The sequence below is a fragment of the Oryzias latipes genome, chromosome 4 (assembly GCF_053564925.1).
Source record: "Oryzias latipes strain Hd-rR chromosome 4, Olatipes_Hd-rR_3.1".
NCBI lineage: Eukaryota > Metazoa > Chordata > Actinopteri > Beloniformes > Adrianichthyidae > Oryzias > Oryzias latipes.
This window is the reverse complement of record NC_136240.1, coordinates 16,604,437-16,623,138: the sequence shown is the minus strand read 5'-3', so window position 1 is coordinate 16,623,138 and position 18,702 is coordinate 16,604,437. Positions and strand designations below refer to the sequence as shown.

At 38.7% G+C, this 18,702-nt stretch overlaps 2 protein-coding genes across 3 annotated transcripts in view; one reads left to right on the top strand and one right to left on the bottom strand.

Annotated features, from left to right (window-relative positions):
• The window catches only part of rabgap1l (RAB GTPase activating protein 1-like), a 94,261-nt gene extending 80,452 nt beyond the window's left edge, over positions 1–13,809 (top strand). For both annotated transcript variants that reach the window (XM_011474036.4, XM_011474035.4), the window contains exons 20-26: positions 5,627–5,719; positions 8,015–8,125; positions 9,103–9,207; positions 9,857–9,940; positions 10,569–10,640; positions 11,226–11,426; positions 11,703–13,809. In XM_011474036.4, coding sequence (XP_011472338.1) covers positions 5,627–5,719; positions 8,015–8,125; positions 9,103–9,207; positions 9,857–9,940; positions 10,569–10,640; positions 11,226–11,426; positions 11,703–11,858 — 822 coding nt within the window. In that variant the 3' untranslated portion in view covers positions 11,859–13,809. The remainder of the gene's footprint in view (positions 1–5,626; positions 5,720–8,014; positions 8,126–9,102; positions 9,208–9,856; positions 9,941–10,568; positions 10,641–11,225; positions 11,427–11,702) is intronic.
• Positions 13,810–14,622: 813 nt separating this feature from the next.
• On the bottom strand, positions 14,623–18,389 carry LOC101165968 (interferon-induced protein 44-like). The gene is made up of 8 exons (XM_023954259.2): positions 18,273–18,389; positions 17,058–17,578; positions 16,209–16,257; positions 15,907–16,102; positions 15,668–15,820; positions 15,406–15,577; positions 15,235–15,335; positions 14,623–15,151 (listed from the first exon to the last, which is right to left on the bottom strand). Exons 2-8 carry the CDS (start codon positions 17,527–17,529, stop codon positions 14,957–14,959), a joined length of 1,338 nt encoding a protein of 445 aa, XP_023810027.1. The 5' UTR covers positions 17,530–17,578; positions 18,273–18,389; the 3' UTR covers positions 14,623–14,956.
• Between the last annotated feature and the right edge of the window lie 313 nt (positions 18,390–18,702).

Below are 18,702 nucleotides of genomic sequence, written 5' to 3'. Positions count from 1 at the left end.
TAAATGATTTTGCTTGATGGTATTAAATCAATTTAACGTTCCCTACAGATTATAGTCTTTTCGAAGTTTCTTTAGACTGTAGCATTGTAATTGTAATCATTTTGTATTAAATTGTTTTTTAGTCAACTTTTGGTTAAAAAGAAACTTACTAACCTGCTGACATGAACAAAGACTGTTCCTGTGTTTTTGCAATTTAAACAAATAGGTTATTCATTTGATGATTTACAGAGGTGTTGCTAATAGTTTTTAGTTTTTGTCTTTGGTCATTTTGAAAGCATCATTACATTTTATTTAAAAAAAAAAAACTGTTTCCTTTTTGCTTATATTATTTTTTTATTATTGTTTTTTTTTTGTTTTCTTGAAGAAAGACGTTTGCCCTTTTTTCCCTCAAAGGTGAAACTGGCAAACAAAAAAATAGAAAACCTATTTTTAGATTTTGATTTGCACATCAAAGCTACAAGTGACTAACAAACTTTCCAATGGTTTCTCTTTGAAGACTTAAAATAGAATATCTTTTGTGGATGAAAGTATTAAATATAAAAAGTCACAGAAAATAGTATAAAAGTGATTAAAGTTGTGAAGAAAATCTTTAAAGAAAGCACCTAGGTTGTTTTTTTCTTCTATTTTTAGTGCTGCCAGCTCACCCACGTTTGTGTGTTTGCTTCAGAACTCCACACAAAACAGTGAATCCAACCTTGACATGCCACATCTTAGTTCACATGATTCTACAAAGCATCATGACTTGCATGATCTTGACTGTCTCAACATCTCGTCATCCCCATCATCTTCTTTAAACATTTCCCTGCAACATTTCTGTAGCAAACCCATCAATTCTGCAAATATTAACTTTGGTCATTTTCTTCAGCTAATTAAAAATAGGTTTATGTGTAGACACCACTGATAGATAATGAAAAAGGAGCTTTTTCAGAGCATATTTTTGTCTTCATTCCCCGACTTTTGCACATTTCTCTGTCTATGTTTTTAATCGGATCAGCTGCACTCTATAAGCTGCTTAAAACAGCCAAGGAATTCACTGCCACCCTGGCTTGATGAACACAACGGAAAGTTGCTCAGGCTTTCTGAGGATTATGGTGAGGAGTATTTGAATATTTTTAGTCCTTAAACATCCACTGGACCAAAGTGAAGGCAAAGTAGTTCAGAAGAAGAAGTAGAAGGGTTACATGTTTTTGTGGTGCTTAAAGTCCCACTACCATCATGGGAGTTTGTGGCCTGGCGATTGTAGATTTTACACAACAAACAGCTTTTTTTTTTCATCTGCTCTTGATTCACAATGATTTGAATGAAGAGATACTTAGAATATGCTATTTTAGGCCTACCGTAATTTCCTTTATATATGTAATCCGTCATCAGAAAAATACCACAAGAACATGTTTAAAACACTTAAGACACAATTTTAATTGGAGTGGGTCTTTAGAAAATGACAATTTGATGCAGTTCCTGTCTAAGTCCTCCATTAGAGAAGCTCAAAGATCACAAACGTTTGCAAAAATATATTTTCTTAATGTTCGAGGAAATTGTACTGAATAAGAGAGATGCATCAAAGTGGTTGCATAAAATCAACCCGTTCACTGCATTAACTGCCTAATGTTGCTCTCACTTCCTGGGTTTGACCATTTTCACGATGCGTAACTGTCAATTCAGTGTGGTTGTTTCAACAACTTCCTTCCTTTCTCTCTCCTCTAATATGCTCACTAATGCGCGCTCTCTTAGAGCATCGCTACAAAAACAAGCTTTGTTCTTAATTTTTAACAGCAGCAGGAAACAGAAACACTGAAAGTATGATTCACACGGTGTGAGAGCCTCAAAGACCTGGAGGGAAACAAATGAAAGCAAGCCGTGAGCAGACAGTCCGCGCTTTGCTGGAAAGGAAGAAACGGCTCACTCATCCTCCTTTGTCACACACTTCTAGCATTACAGAGAGGAACAAACAGGTGTGTTGTTCAGCCCTCTCACTCCCCACTCTGCTGCTACTCCTCCTCCTCAGTGGGAGGGGCTCGGCTCCTGCGGGACTCTTGAAGGCGCTCAGCCGCCTCATCCACTTTCAGAGAGAAACACAGCCAAGCAGCCCTTCTTTCCTTTGCGTTTGCATCACGGTGCCTCCATCTTTTCACCGCCTTCTTGCTGCCTGGAGGAGACAAGAGTCAAAATGATGCAAGAGGTGTCCATCGTGGTGGCATATGACGCTCATGTAATCGACCGTCCGGGGGAGGAGGACACCTTGGCTTGTCTGGTTGCTCATTCCAGACCACTCCGAAATCTCAGACCAGTGGTAGGTCTGCTCCGTTCTCTCTCGGTGCTCCTTTTAACCTCGTTTCTCCTGTAGTTTCTTTCTTATCTGATTTAGCTGCTTTTCTGCGTTTTTTCCCTCGCTTTAATCTTTTGATGACTCTGTCTCTCCTTCTTTTAGTTTTAATCACAAGCAGTGGTGGAAAACACTCCTTCATCAGAAAGAAAGTGTCTTTCCGTTTGATTTCCTGTGTTCACGCATAGATTTGTGGGTAGGTTTGACATTCGAGGTTTCAGAGCTTTTCGAGTCAGTCACGCAGAGCTCGTTTGTGGCTTTGTGTCAAAGACTGATAAATGTATCATTGGGGAATAACTGTGTGTGTGCACGTACATTCTTCACTTAAATGGTTAATTTAATTCTGTGGCTCCGTTTTTCCCGAAGGTCCAGCTGGTGTCCTTATTCCAATATTCAAAGTATTTGAAGGCTGTTTTTTTAACAGCAGAGCGCCATCCTCTTCTCTCACTCATTCACTTCAGTTTATTTGTAAAAAAAAAAAAAAAAATCAAAACTAAAAAGAACTAGACAAAGCAAACAAAGTCTTAGTTTTAAACTTTTAAAAATGCTTTAGAGTCTGACTTGACTGTTTAGTCATGACATGTTCGCTGAGCATAATACAGAAAGTCATAATGCAGTTACAAAAGTAAGCACAGCTACTCACACAGAGGTACTTCCTTAGTAGTACCTCCACTGTTATCTTAGCTTGGAGGTTTGGGACCAATTCAATTTTCTGCTTCAGGAACTCAGGTCAGTTGTATTAATTTGGACCTCATACCATTTCCAGCAGTACCACACAGCTTTAATTGGCTTTTCCACAAAAAGCACAACCTTTCATCCTCACACATGTAACAATAAGTAGAAAGGTACTCAAGGCTTTTTTCAGAACAATGAGATTAGGATGGAAGGTTTAGAAAAAATGAAGATGAACATTTTTTTTAAAAGTCCTAACAATAAGAATGTTTTTAATGAATTTCTTATAACTAGTCACATTAGTGGTGTGAACTAGTGTTCATATGTGCAGGGAAGATGTGTGGAGTTACTGAGTTCGGCCACTTTGATGCTATTTTAATGTTTAAGTGTTAAATATAGATAAATGTGTGGTCTGCTATTATCCTGTCACTGGAGAATATGCACCCTAGTACCATGACCATTAGAAAATACAAAATTATACTAGACATGTTGATAATTTTGCTGTCAGTTATCTAAAAACCTTACACAATTGCACTGATTCGCTGTATTTGGGTATTATATTCTGGGAAAGGACACTAACTGTATAAAGCTGTACTTTCTCTGGGGGAAAAGCATCCTGAAGATTTAAATGATGTTTGAACAAAATCGTGGGAATGTTGGAATTTAGTACCTGGGTGATTATAAAAATACATTTATGTGGAAATCCTAAATCAGAACTGAAAGCTTAGGAAATGCAATATCATGTGGGGATTTTTTTTAGGGATTTTAGTCGAGACAGGTCACTCCAATACGATAAAAACGCGCTCAGAAAAATTATTTTCCATTTGAAATTAACCTTTTACACTTTAAGCCATTAGAGAAGTAACACAGAGGTCCAAAACAAACACAGCAGTGTAACTAGTTTCATTGCTCAAAAACCAAAAAAATGGAGAAGTAGCTTAAAAGTGAAAATCATCAGTGGGTTTTGAAGAGCGGGATATGATGTTTAAAAAATGGCCTCTTTCTCATCTTACAGGTAAACTGGCTTTGTTTTGGTTTCCATTCCATTCTGCAATGTTTGTGTGCTGTAGGGACATGAGGGAGCAGCAGGTCGTAGAGCAGCAGCCGCTCCTCCCGTCATTATTCAACTCAAAGCCATCAGTCCATTTATTTATCATAATTTGGTTCTGGCAAAAAAAGATATATATTTTATTTTCATAACCCTTAACAGCCCAATTTTTGGATGTTACATGCTAACAATTTTATAATATATATATTTATCTTAAAAAGATGTACATGAGAGATATGAAAAAAGTATGATGTAGGCATTTATGCAAATGTTTGCTCATCATTTTTACAAACCCAAGTGGAGGAAGGTTATTTTACATAGAGATATAGTGGTATGTCAAAAAAGAAAACTTCCTTCCTGCAGCAGCACTATTCCGTTTAGCAGAACACTTTATCTTCAGTGTTGTTTAACAGCTTCAGTATTAACCAGAGTGGAGACCAAACAGCTGCTTCTTCCCACACTGATAACAGGAAAGATCTGAATTCAGCTCATTTGGGTTGCAAAAATGACTTTAGGCTCATTCCTTCAATAGCTCTGGGTTAATTAAGTTTAGGGTTACCTCAAAGGTCAATCCTGGTCGATCTTTTGAATAAGTCCTAATTTTTAATCAGATTTTTTAAATGTTATATTCTCTTTCTTAGATAGTTTATTTCTAAATTATTTGCATTCCGGTTTTTAGCTATATTTTTTTCAGTCATTCTAACCTTGTTAGACCAACATCTTTAAAAAGCTTTCTAAAAAAATGTAAATATGTTTAAAAAAAAACAACTCTTTACATTTATTAGTATGTTCTCAATTATTTGGCATTTTACGAGAACTGTTAAGTCATGAAATGTAAAGCCATGTGTAAACGTGTGTTTTTTATTGCTTCTGTTGTGTTGGAAAGAAAAAAAATGACTAAATTTTTCAGCTTTTAGAGAAACTTAAGAAAAAACCATGAAAAAACCTTCACATGCTGATCTCAGTGACTGAGGTTCACCTGGGATTCCCAACCCTGCTGGTGGACACCATAGCAACGTTGTTTCCACACAAAGGAGATTACGTTACCACCCACTTAAAATTAGAACGCACAGTTGTTGATTGTGGAAATGCTTCCTGGTTCATGACACTTTGGCTCAAATGCAAATTACAGGGATGTTTCTTGTCTTAAAGAGAATTAAGGAAATGTTCTACAGCCTCACAAAGTTGAAGGACTTGGTTCCTCTTGTTTGCAACTGTTTTTTTCCCCATTGGACAGGTTTATTACTACAAGATGTCATGTTGTCTAAAGTAGCCCTGATAGGTCATTTAAGGCTTCAAAATGTTTGTGATCCTCACTGCCTGCACTTGTCTTTTCTCTTTTTAGAAGATTTCATGAAAAACGTTGTTGTCTGACGGGTTTTTCTTTTTCCACATTTTTTTTCCAAGGCTTTGGTTCAACATTTCTCCGTTTATTCCTTTTTTTTTTTAACCCACCTAGGAGAAATCAGCAAATATCTCTCTGGTTGAATTAACTTCATTTCAGTGACGGAGAAGACTGCACTGTAAACGTTACTAAGAACACCTGAGTGAACACAAATCCATGTCGTCTGTAACTGTTCCAGGTTCCAACCAAAAAACTGAAGAAGTTTGAGAAGGAATATCTGTCACTGAGAGAGAGCCAGCTGCAACAGGAAGACCCCATCGATCGATACCAGGTACAGCAGACACTCTCACATTCATTTCCCTGGTTTCATTAAAGAATTACTTATAGAATTCTGAGATGAAATTAGGTTTTATGTGATATGATAGTCTCACAGGCTAAGACAGTTTCTGTCTTTTTTTAGCACAGCTGAAAAAGCTGACTCTATTTCTGTCGTTTATATTGCTTCTGTATCAAAAAGTAGAAACCTAATGCTTTTGTCAAACATCATCTGAATATTTTATCTTGAAATGTGACTAATATCGCTGCGTAGACTTTTGATATCTTTTATAAAAACCTATTTCTGGCTGGGTGTGTTTGGCAGGTTCAGCTGTAGTTTCTTTGTATCTTGTTTGGGTTTAAAAGCCATGGAGTTATTTTAGGATCGAGACACCAGAATGTACACCCCATTTATTCAATTACTCATTTTAATTGACTGTTTTTTGTTTTGTTGTTTAAGATATAACTTCTTACAACTCCCCAAGATTCTCAGTTTTGTTTCTTTTTTAAAATAAAATGTATTTTCCACTCATTTAAATGTGACCCTTTGCAGTTAATTCATCACATTTCATAGAAATTTTTCTTCCAAGTTTTCACCAGTGCTTTTTAAACCCAAAACCCCCAAATTTTTAAAAACGAATCGTGCAGGTGAATTTCCTCTGAATTACTTTCACACACTCAAACTGCAGTGTATGATCAGCTGATCTCTAGTCTGCAGGGTATGAAATGTTAGAACTCCTCTGCTTCTTTTCTTTTTTTTTTTTCCTTCCACACAATAAAGCTCCTATGCTCTCTAATCAGACTGAACTTCTGCGTCACTAAAGGGATTCAGTTGTTGCATTCACCTATATTAAAGTAATTCAAAAGTTGGACTCTCACATAAAGACCACAAATCTCCAAAGGGGGATTGTCTTTAGTGAGTCTTCAGAAAACATGTTGTGTAACGATGACCTTTACTTTTGTCATGCTGGAGGTTGTTGGCACATTGCTGGATATTTACTGAATTAAGTTTATGCCTGTCTAGTGGAGCTGAGCCATGGATAAACATTTGTAATAGTGCAGCTTAACTTGAAGGAAGAAGGAAGGAAGTAAGACGTTTACTGTTGATAATTTAGTAGATAATGTTTGACTTGACGCAGCTGCCCTACCAACACTGAGGAGTGTCCGCTAGAGTTTTCGGCTTCTTGTTAGAATCAAGTCTCTTCGGTTTCAGCTTCATTCTCTTGGTTCTGTTGTTCGACAAATCCTCCCATTTTTCACGCATGATTAGGAGGATAAAGTGACGCTTTAAAAAACTTGAACGAAGCTGTGAGGGAAGAGAGACAGGAAAGTGTCAGCAGAAAAGTGAAACCGTGACGCTGAATCATGTGTTGAAGTTCAGGCGCTGCTGTGGATCACTTCGTATGAGGGTCTTGTTGTTTCTGCAGGCAGATGCTCGGTAAGCTGCGCTTACTTATTTTGACGCCATTAGTGGACTAAGATTGTCAAATAAATAAGCTGGATAGAATTAAACAAATGATAAGAAGTCTCTGATTTAATGTCAAGAAATAAGTTGCCATGGTGCCAAAAGACGGTTACAACTTAAACTATTGCGACAATTATTTCGAAAATCTATTTCCAAACTTGGTCGTGAAGAAAAGCCCAGCGAATGATGAAGTTGAAGACATCAAGAGATCACTAAATTTCCTGGCGGAGGAAGTGAGAGCCATTAAGATCCAGCAGAAACACAGACTGGTTGCAATGGAAGTGCTGAAGGAAGTGAAACAGAACGAACAAAAAGACAACAAAATCACCCAACTCAAGACATAAGATGTATTTGAACTGAAATACCGAAGCAAAGGAAGCCTGATCACCACCAAAGTGGTTGTACTTGATTTGATTTCATTTATTGTTTTTTTTCTAGCTTTAAATAAAAGTTATCATTTCATTAAATAATGGTTGCAAGAGGAAATACTTGTTTGGACTACTCTGGATACTTGTTTGGATACTTAAACGGGTTTGCATGTACTATGAAGTAGGTGGTGGTGTACGTCAAGGTCAGATGACCACAGACGACCACAATAGCCATGAATGCATGGTCATCATGTGAGTCTACTTACCGGTAAATTAGCAGTCATATGACTCCACTAGTAGATTTCAACGGGGACTTTAACATCCGCTTCATGTGTTGAGGAAGTCCGCTTTCGGATCTTCAGCTGCGTGAGAGCTGAAGTCTGATAGGATTGATGGTGTTTCGTGGTGTGCGATGACATGTGTTGTTGTGCAGTTGTTGTATGAACATATCTAAAGACACAAGCCGCTGTGTGTGCAGAGGGAGAACCGCCGGCTTCAGGAGGCCAGCATGCGGTTGGAGCAAGAGAATGACGATTTGGCCCACGAGCTGGTCACCAGTAAGATCGCCCTCCGGAATGACCTCGATCAGGTAATGCCACGCCCCTATGATCTTTATGCCAAACCTCTATTTTAATGTTGTTGACAATTCAACTGTTTGCTATGACACTTTTTTATTTTTACAAAATAATGTAGAACAAAGTAGGAAAATGTTACTTTTTTCTTTTCTAAATTAACATGAATTGTTATTTATTTGTCTTTTGGGCACAGCACTGCCAAAAGTAATGATGCTGCTATGGCCATAACAAAACTGTGTCTCAACATTACAAGCAGTAGAAGGACATAGCCAAGTCAAAACTGCTGAATAAGGCAAATACAGTTTAAATAAAAAACAATACATACAGTGTGTACAGAGATTTTGTGCAAAAAGGCAAGTGCAAGGCAAAAGCAGAGGAAGACATAGCTGAAGAAACAGTCATTTACATTTGGTGCTGACTGTTGCAGTTTTTATTGTCTATGTGACGCTCATTCAAGAACGTGGCACACACTGGACTGTCGTTACCTCGATACTAGTGCATGTACTGACAGTCGGAAGAGGCTTAGTGCAAAAATGTCGTAGCGGTGTAAATTTAGCAAATCTTGCTCCATGCTTTTTTTCACAGCTCTATTCCGATATATGAAAGACTTGATGTCATAATTCTTGCGATTATTCATTTCTGAATAATGATCAATTTTAAAAACGATTGACACTTCCTTGAATGCAAAGGGACGTCACCATCAAAACCAAGTCTCTGACGGATCAAAGTTCAACACACGTTCAATGGACTCAAGTTTAGAATTTAGAGCCCAAAAACCGTCTTAAAACCGTTTGTAGCGATGCGTGAACGCGATAGTTTTGAAAGTAAATATACAGTTTGAGTTTTTCTATGTTAATATTATTTCATTTCAGCAAACATTAATGTACATGTTAGGTTTTAACAAGGTCTTTTCTTCAGTGGAAGACTTAGAAAGTATTTCTGTCCCATAGCTGTGTTGGTTTTTGAACTGAAGATCTATTGTCAACCTCAGGTGGAAGACAAGGCCGATGCTTTGAATAAGGAGCTGCTGGCCACCAAACAGCGCCTGGTGGAGACGGAGGAGGAGAAGAGACGGCAGGAGGAGGAGACGGCTCAGGTTTTCATCTCTTTGCTCTCAGATGGTTATGCCGTGGCCTACCAGCTGCAACAAACTAAAACACACATCACTGCTTTCACACAACTGTCCAAACATCACTCCATACATTTGTACATGAAGGACTGACAAAACATATATAATTCTCTTAACTACTGATCAAATAAATAAATAACTTTATGGTTTTGTTTTAAATCAGATGTTATATTTGTGCTTTTCTGTATTTAAAAATAGATTCACAGCCGAAAACATTTTTTAATGAAAAAATGTAACAGAATAAACATTTTTTAAATATTTAACTGTAAAATGCTAAATCTTTAGCTTAATTTAAAATCTATAGTTTCTGGTAAAATTTCCACTGACGAACTGTCCAGGACATCAGTGTATTTCCTTTTTCTATAACAATTTATTAAACAAACATATTCTAATTAAACCTGTGAGATTAGGGTTATACTTTAAAGGAAAAATAGTAAAACCCCTAAAATTGTGTTAATATCTGAGCAGCTTTTTTTCTTTTTATTAAAAATCAGCTCACGGCATAAAGGCATGGATAGTGAATATTTTTGATATCAGATTTATTTAGAGAGGCGGATGTGTTCTGCACCTCGACTGTCCTGTTTTAGCATTTCTCTGCCTCCTCTGTCTCCTGCAGCTTAAAGAGGTGTTCAGAAGGGAACTGGAGAAAGCGGAGCAAGAAATCAAGAAGACGACCGCGATCATAGCAGAGTACAAACAGGTAGTGACACACTTTCCAGGTTTCTGACACCAGTTGTTAGACGGCGCATTTATTTCTCTTTTGTGTCTGTGTGAACACAGTGAATTCAAGGATCTGAATAAGATATCTAAAGTCAGCCTGAATGCTTATTCATCCTCTAAGCTGTTGTGGTTGCTAAATGCTCAAGCATCAACTTTCATCCCTATTCTGCTGCTTTCATAGTGTTTACATGAGTTCATCAGAAAGACACTTGTGTTTTACACACATTGACTATATCTTTTTGTGTTTTAAAAAAATTCTGTATCCGTCAACTAAGTAGTCAACCAATTTATTACGTGTGTCTCTTTAAGCAGAACAATAAAGTAATTGGTGTTGTCTGCAATTTGTTAAAAAAATCACTTTTTCCCTCAAATTCTGTAAAATTGTATTCATTTCTCTTGCAAAGTGTGTGGATTTGCTGGTTAATTTTTTGCTGCTGTCTACATATTTTTATAAATGTAAATTATTGTAGAAGGATTATTATGTCCCTCTTAAGTTAGACATGGTTAAATAAAGAAAACAGTTGTTTTTCCTGCATATTTGATGTTTTGAGGAGGATTCAGAGTCTTGATGTCACTGTTTGGGAACCATAACCTCCTCTGTGTTGCAGATCTGCTCCCAGCTGAGCACCAGGCTTGAAAAACAACAGGCGACGACAAAAGAAGAGCTAGACATAGTCAGGGTAAGGTTATACGCTCCTAATGCGGCGGTAATTAGATAACATTTACATGCTGACATGTTGCATCAGAGAGATCTTTTTGAGGCTCTGAGGACTTAGAAGTCTGGTTTGGTAATCTGACAGTTCATCGTCACACCCATTCAGATCCTAATTGCATAAATAATTCTCTTCAGTGATGTGCATGTTGTCAGATTTCCTCTTTGTGGGCGGGAAAGAGGATCTTTCTGATTTTCCTCTCATTTCAATAACACAACAGTGATGCTCTAGAGATTGTTTTGGAGGAGAAATATTCAGAAGACTTTGAAGAGTATTGATCAGAAAAAGTCATGTAATAAATGAAGTGTTTATTCTAACGTGTCTAAAACACCTTTTGATTTTCGCAACAAATGTTGCTGCACAAGCTTAAGTAGGGCTGTTCATGTCCTGTGTTCAAATGGATTACATGTAATCCTGTAAATAATCTCAGAGAAAACTGTTTTCAAAGGGAGTTTGTCGGCAGAATCCCCATTTACCAGAAAACCCTCTTTTGTTCTTTCAGCTGACCCACTTGCCTGGGCTGAACGCCTGTGTGTTTGTATCTCTGTGCAGAATAAAGTCATGGGCTGCGAACACTGCAAGGATCTGTTCAGCACCGTCGGCTCACTCCAGGTTTCCTCGCCTGGCAGAGACAGGACATCCAACGAGCCGCACGACGAGGAGAAGGACGGGCTGCAGGAGCAGCTGAGGCACCTGGAGCTGGAACTGGCACAGACCAAGCTGCAGCTGGTGGAGGCCAAGTGCCGCATTCAGGTCAGCAGAACCACGAAAAGACTCTCACTAAAAACCAGAAGGGTTACTGGCGCCGCTGCCACACTCACTTTTTAGTGAGTTCATGGCATCCACACATGTGCTTCATTTCTAAAGACAAGTCAGAAAATATTACCGGTATTTTATAAAAAAATAAACATCTATGAATGCACTAAACGCCAATACTTAATAAAATTAAGTGATTTTATTATTTTAGATTCCAGAGGCTTATCGTCAGTTTTATTATGACTGTTACTATAAGCTGGCTGCTTTCTGCAGGAGCTGGAGCATCAGCGGGGAGTCCTGATGACTGAAGTCCAAGCTGCCAAGAACTCGTGGTTCAGCAAGACTCTGGGGTCCCTGAAGAGTTCCACCTCTTCCTCCTCCAGCTCTGCATCACAGACCCCATCCTCCCCAAAGGAAGGACCTGCCTAGCTGCGCCTCCCTCCTCCCTCGTGCTCCCCTGCAGGATGCACAAAAAGACAACAACAGCACAAGCTGAAGAAAGTAGCCAGAGAAAAATGCAGTATTCCTTTTTCATCTGGGGGGGGCAGGGACTTCTGCAAGCCCCTCCCAGCGGAGGGGAACAGGTGGGGACACTGGAACAGCCGCCTTATAGGAAGGGTCCGGCCTGAGTATCATCAGAGTCTGACAAGGATTTAAACATCACTGCACCTATCTGTCTTTAATATCACCACCTACTGGGCACTCATTGTTACTGCAGCAGCTTTGTACTCAAACTTTTACCAGGTAAATAAGCAGCATTTCATCTTAAAATGATGATGCAGCTCATCACAGAATTGTTTACGGAAAAAAATAACCATTATAACCAAAACTATCTTCATCACAGAAATGCCCCAGCACTCAAAAAAGGAATACTGCATGCATATTTGCCATTAGAGCTACTCAAAAGTTGTAATTCTTGATAGTAATATAACAATGTTGTCATATAAATATGTATAACTAATTATTGATTTTTTTTGAATAATTTTGTACAGTCCTTTAAGAGAGGAGAAAAAGAACACAGAAGGAAAAGCCCTTAAACGTATTTTCTACTGTCTGAATGTTATTTGTCATCTGTAAATGGAACAACGTAAGCATGGAGTGTGATCAGGATGGTCGAGTCCGAATCCTGAAGAATTTAAGTGACTGCCTGCACATAGCCTTGGTTCAGCGTCCACACTTTAGTTCATTTGATGTCATAGTCCCTGTGCACTAATCCAACCTGAATTTAACTTTTTTTTACCCATTTCAGATTAGATTTAGACTTGCTCTTTTTTCTGTTTGACGAATTTGAAGATTTTTATGACAAATTTTTATTCAAAACTTTTGGGTTTAAAAGTTCTTTTTGTTTTATTATTTTTATTAAGGCGGGAGCTTGTTGTCATGCTAGTTTATTTATCAGTTTTTCTGTCTTCCATGTCAAAACATTGACAAATATTTGACATTTCTTTGCTTTTCAATAATTGCCAAACAAGTACATGACTGTGCCAACTAACCTTCAGCTTTGGGTTCTTCAGAAAGCTCAGATTTGCATAATTAATGCAAGTTTACCTTTAGAAAAAGAAAGAAATGCCAGATTACTAAAATAATAGATCAGCAGAACAATTTCACCTGTGTTCATTAGGTTGGGATTCATTACTTAATAATTTGCCAAAACATGCCAGCTGCCTCGACTTTTTAATCCACTCTGGCTGACACCATATTCAGATTCTGGACTCACACGTGTACTTAGTGTGTATGTGGGTGTGTGTGTGTGTGTGTGTGTGTGTGTGTGTGTGTGTGTGTGTGTGTGTGTGTGAATGTGACTCCAGTGGATGACGTGTCTTCACGTTGCTGCCTTTTCTTTTCATGACTGAATCCGTTGGTCCAAAAGATAAAATCCGACTGTTGAGGCTGTTCTTCTGTCCGTACCAACATCACAGTTGACAGGTCGTGTGATCTGATGGAACGGGAAAACCACGCCACTGATTTCTGTGTGTTCTGCGTTTTCAAGGCCTCTCCTTTTCCTCACTGTTGCTCTGCATTGTTGTTGGTCAGGTCATGAAGGTTGTAACAGTTCACTGGAAACTGTGACCAAGTTGGAGAGAGTTCCCTTCCTGTTATGTGCACTAACAATGTTGACATTTTAAACACTATTTTAAGACGTTGGTTCCTGTGTCTTTTCTTTTTTTTTTTTTTTTTTTTTACTTGTGCGTGTGCCTGAGAGATTGACTGCCAATTTCTAAATCCCAGCTTCTTGAAACCATCAGAACAGGTGTGTGTTGTGTAGTGCAGGGGTTGTAGAGTAGATGTGTTACTGCTCCTCAGCTGGTCTGACTCCATCACCGTTTCCCTGTACTGTAACTGCCTGAGTTGCAATAAAAAACGATAGTTGTTCCTGTTATTTTGGGGTTTTGACAGTTGAAATGCCAGCCTTTACATATAAAATGATGAAGAAGAGGTTTATTACTTTTACATATTTTAGGTGTTAAGTAAATTTATAAAGGAAAAATACTTATTTAATCCTTGCGCTATCCTATCGAGTCAAGATGACCATTAACGTTTTATTCCTACCATGACAAAGGTGGATAAAGATGGAGAAAATTTCATGTAATCCATGGAAACCAGTGAAGATCACAATCATTGAAGAAAAAAGGTTCAGTGCACTGTCTAGTGGGTCAAGACTCCCAACGGTAAAGTGCCTAGGATAGCACAAGGATTAACATGCTTGATCTTCATTCCATACAAGACATAATTTCGACAAATCTTTTTTATCCTGTTTCTTAGATGCAGCAAAGTAAGCTGAAGCATTGGTAGAATAAAGATTTAAATGTATGACTATTTTATTTTTAACTTCCCCATCCTACACCACGTATGTCAGTGTGTATATGTAAATGTTCAAGTACCAATCTTTGGTAGCTCTGAAGTCCACTTCTCCTGCATCAGCTCCTCATCCCACAATGTTACCTAAGGCTTTCTCTTCGTCAGGACCCGTTTGTTGTTTTCCAGGTTCTGGTTGGAATTGAGCTGAAGCGCTTGTGTTTGAACTTTGCCTTCATTACAGTAAAGCAGAGTGGTGGCAAATATGACTCTCCTCCAGTACTTGCACGGGATCTTTGACCCTGTACGTGAGATTCTGAGCGGTGAAAATGAAGCTGGAAACGGTTAAGCGCAACGTCTAATACTGCTTTAAATTCAGGAACAGAAGGTGAACTCATTTCCTGCCACATACCGCTTTATTTATTTATATATGTATTGGTTTTTAATAACAAGCAGAAGATTCTGATTCATTTTTTTCAAACTTTTTACACTTTCAAAGAGTAAGAGCTCAGAATGACAATCAGCTTTGTGTACATTATAGCAACTACACAACCACCAGGTTTTCTACTATTGTAATTTTCTAAGCTTTAGTCATTTTGACAAATTTGAAGCAACATAGTAGTTTGTAATCTCAGTATTGAGAATTGTAGTTTTTGCGGTCCAGCAAGCAGTTTTCATTCTGAAAGCATAAATACTGATGAGCTGTCTTGCACTTTTTGGGTTTGTGATGTTTATTTCACGTTTGTGACACTGCTCAGCTGATCACTGAGGTCATCAAAGAAGTTATCCACAAAGCGAAGCATCTGAACGGCTGCACTGAGCAGCAGGATGTCGATGTTCGTGTCTAATTCCAGCTCCTGACTGTAGTTCTTCACTGGAATGATGCAGGACAAAGGTACACCGACCCGAGTGCCGGCCTCCTGCACCTGGATCACATGATGACAGGACTATCAGTGACTCTTAGAACTGTGAGTACATTTTAGTATTGATAATTGTGAAAAATCCTTACCACATCTCTAATGTAGCTGCTTCTGTAGACATTTCTGATGTCTTCTTTCACCAAAGAGCAGGCTTCATCTACTTTAGTGAGCAACACCAGCTGAGGGATCCCTGAAAACCAGCAGAAATGTCACCAAAAGAAAATTGTTCTACATGAGAAACAGAGCCAAACCCTTCTTACCCATCAAGTTGACCTTCCTACGGATAGTTTTCAGCTTTTCCTCCATCTTTGTGGACATGATGGAGATCTTGCTGGCGTCCAGGACATAAGTCACACAGTGGATCTTGTCTTTTAGACCTGGACTCTTGCAGAAACCGTGAGCCTCTGATTGCAGAGGAACAGAGGGGTTGAACTGCATTTGTCAAGAGAATTACAGAGTAACTTGGTTATTGCTAAACAAACACTTCAGGTGGCTTTCCCAACAGAATTAGATCATGTGTACCTGGTAACGGTCAGGCAGATGACCGTTAAGAATATTGCTGATGTCGTCTATATCAATTCCTGCTCCCACGTTTTCCTCCAGTCCCATGGTGTCACACAGGATGAGTGGCAGAGGTTTGCCTTCTCTTCCAGCCTTCACGGTGTATGTTCGAAACTGTTGAGCACGCAATAAGCAAGGTAAAAATAAAACATAAATGGATGGAACAAAAGTAACTTCTTTTTATACCTTTAGTCTCTCACCTGTGTCGTCAGACTGGTGGAGCAGCTTCCAGATATGGCCTGACTGGTGACATGACCTCTAAAAATGGAGTTGATGGAATTGAAAAAGCTGGACTTTCCAGCTCCAACTGGTCCAATGAGTAAAACCCGAGCCTGGGTCACTGAGCTGTTCAAAGGTCTGTAGGTTCGAATGCTCTCCATCAGCTCAGACTTTCTCCTGTACACACATGCAAGAAACTTTTTTAAAAAGGTAGGTTTTTGTTGTTGTTATTACCAAATGTGTAGTAACTCAGCTACAGCTGTTTGAATTGATATTTTCTTACTTAGACTCCCAGATTACAACTCTCCAGGGTTTCTCCAATTCAACAGTCTCTATTAAAGAACAGAAAAAATTCTGATTAATGAAAATTTAAAATATTATAACATTTCAAAAACACAACATTAGATCACATAACAGCATTTCAATCAATTTAAGGTCACTGGTGAGAGCTGTGCCTGGACTATTGACTCACTACATCTCCCAGCAGCCTCAGTGCATAGTCCCTGGTTGCCACTCGCCTGATTCCCATTGACAATCATCCACTTGAGCCTTAAGCAGTGCATCGAGCCTCGCTCAGTTCCAGGTTTGTTCCTTAATGCCTACATTACTAAACTTTATTATTCTGATCTGACATTCTGTTTCCTGACTCTGTTCGTCTGCCCTGACTCAAGCCTGAACTACGTTATTCAAACTCTGCATAATGAAAGCAGAATAAGATGAGTACACTTAACCCACAACAACAGCACAGACAGATGTTGGTTCTGGGGAAGAACAGAGCACTTCAATGTAAAGTCTTTCTATTTTCATTTAAATGCACAAGTGACTTACGTATTGAGTAAAGTGTTACTAAAACTGTATTAGGATTGCTTTGCGCTACGTTACATCAAAGACTAATGTGCTATACTAATACATTACTATGGTAATGAAATACTCCCTAACACTGGTTCTGTTGTTTTTATTACTATTGGAATCTACCCTGAAGAAGTTAACCCAGTTTGAATATCAAGCTCCTCCTCTGGTTGTCATAAAAACAAGATGGTTAAAATATGTCTGTCAGCAGGGAGGTCTACATTTGCTGCAGAAAATCACTTTTTTTTAGCTTTTGATCAAAAACCAGGTGTGTTGGACTTACCTTCCACTTGGTAAACTTCACACTCGGTCATGGTGAGGTCGTTGCCGTGCAGCTCTGCAGTATTGAAGTTATAATACTTTCCAGGATTGCTGTACACCTTTGGTTGGTTTCCATGGACAAGAATTAATGCTTCTCCAAAATAAGGACCACAGGTGCTGTGCATTCTCAACGCATATTGAGCATCGTTGACTGGATATTTGTTGAGCTTTTCTCCACTGAAGGAGAACAGAAAGGCTTGGCCATCATTTACAAACTGTCCAGACTGACTGAACGGTTGACTGGTGTAGCCTCCAAACACATGTCCAGAGGTGTTGTAGCCCACAGACACAGTGGGTGACTTGTTGTCACAGTGTTGGTGGAAATCTGCTCCAGTGAAACCATGGATGCTGGCTTTGTAGAGCAAATTCAGTTTGACTTTTCCCAGCTGAGAGCAGATCGCTTTCTGCTGCGTCTTGGTGAGCTTGGAGTTCATCTGGACTGAGGATGCTGCTAATCCTTAGATTCTTAATGACGACCGGATGCTTAATTTTGGGGGGGAAACGGATACAAGAAAGAAGTATTAGCCTTGTTATTAAATAAATCACAGCACTTTGTCTTTGTTATTTGACCAAAATAATAAAAAAAATAAACATCTTGATTAGTGGAAAACTGAAACCATTGACCAAAAATAGTTCTTATTAGTTTTCCTGTAACACTTCAATCACATTGCAAGTTTTTTCTAGAACAAGTTTATCAACAAATAAATCTATATTCGCCGTGGTTCGCAGAAATCCACCCATACTGAAATTAAAAACTACATCATGGTTTTGATGAAGTTCGACAACTGGTATATATTTTTTTTATTTTCTATCTTCTGAGTTTCTTATTTCTTATAAAATAATAATAATAATATTAATAATAATAGAAATAATAATAATAATAAAATGTTAAGTATGATAGGTGGAGATTTCTCTTCTCTGTTGAAAGATAAGTATCGATTCCCTCATCCTTTAAAAAGCCACACCTACAGTGCTGTCTCTACTGCACTACATCACATCAGAACACAGAAATGTATTAATAATCACTAAAATTCTAATTCTTTCAAAGCAACTGATTCACATACGGGTTTATGTCTCCACTTTTAGGGGGGAAAACATAAAAGATAAGATAAAAAGAAAAATGAGAATTTAAAAAATGATATTTAAACATATCATTACTTAATAAATCGAGTCTTACCGTCTTCCTTTAGTAAATATGCGCGGAGATGGAAACCTGACAGAGGACTCCTCTCGTGATAACGAATCACGTGATGTCTCCAGTGGCGCCACCAGGGGGTGGCCAGGGGTGGCCACTGCCACCCCTCTCCGACACCTGGCCACCCCAGTGGCCACCCCACGGACACCCCAGTAGCCACTATAAACTGTGGTAGCATCAGTTGTGCGTTTCATCCCAAATGCACAGCCAGCAAGCGGGCAAGTCGCTCTGATCACCTAAACCGGCCCTCACCCCCTCCCCTCCCTGCTGCCTTTGAGTGCGCAGACATCTACAGAGGAGCCGCTGGACGCAGAATGAATAAGACGCGTGGTTCACTTCCGCGTTCGAACCCTCAGATCCTCCGGGCCGGTCAGATAAAAGAACCAGTCTCAGTCACTAAAGATGAACTTTC

Excerpts from the sequence above, each read along its gene's own strand:
- LOC101165968 (XM_023954259.2), bottom strand. The coding sequence starts at position 17,529 with ATGAACTCCAAGCTCACCAAGACGCAGCAGAAAGCGATCTGCTCTCAG. Across the intron at positions 15,821-15,906 it reads CCACCAGTCTGACGACACAG|TTTCGAACATACACCGTGAA; the intron begins GTGAGAGACTAA and ends CGTGCTCAACAG. Across the intron at positions 15,152-15,234 it reads GCAGCTACATTAGAGATGTG|GTGCAGGAGGCCGGCACTCG; the intron begins GTAAGGATTTTT and ends CATGTGATCCAG.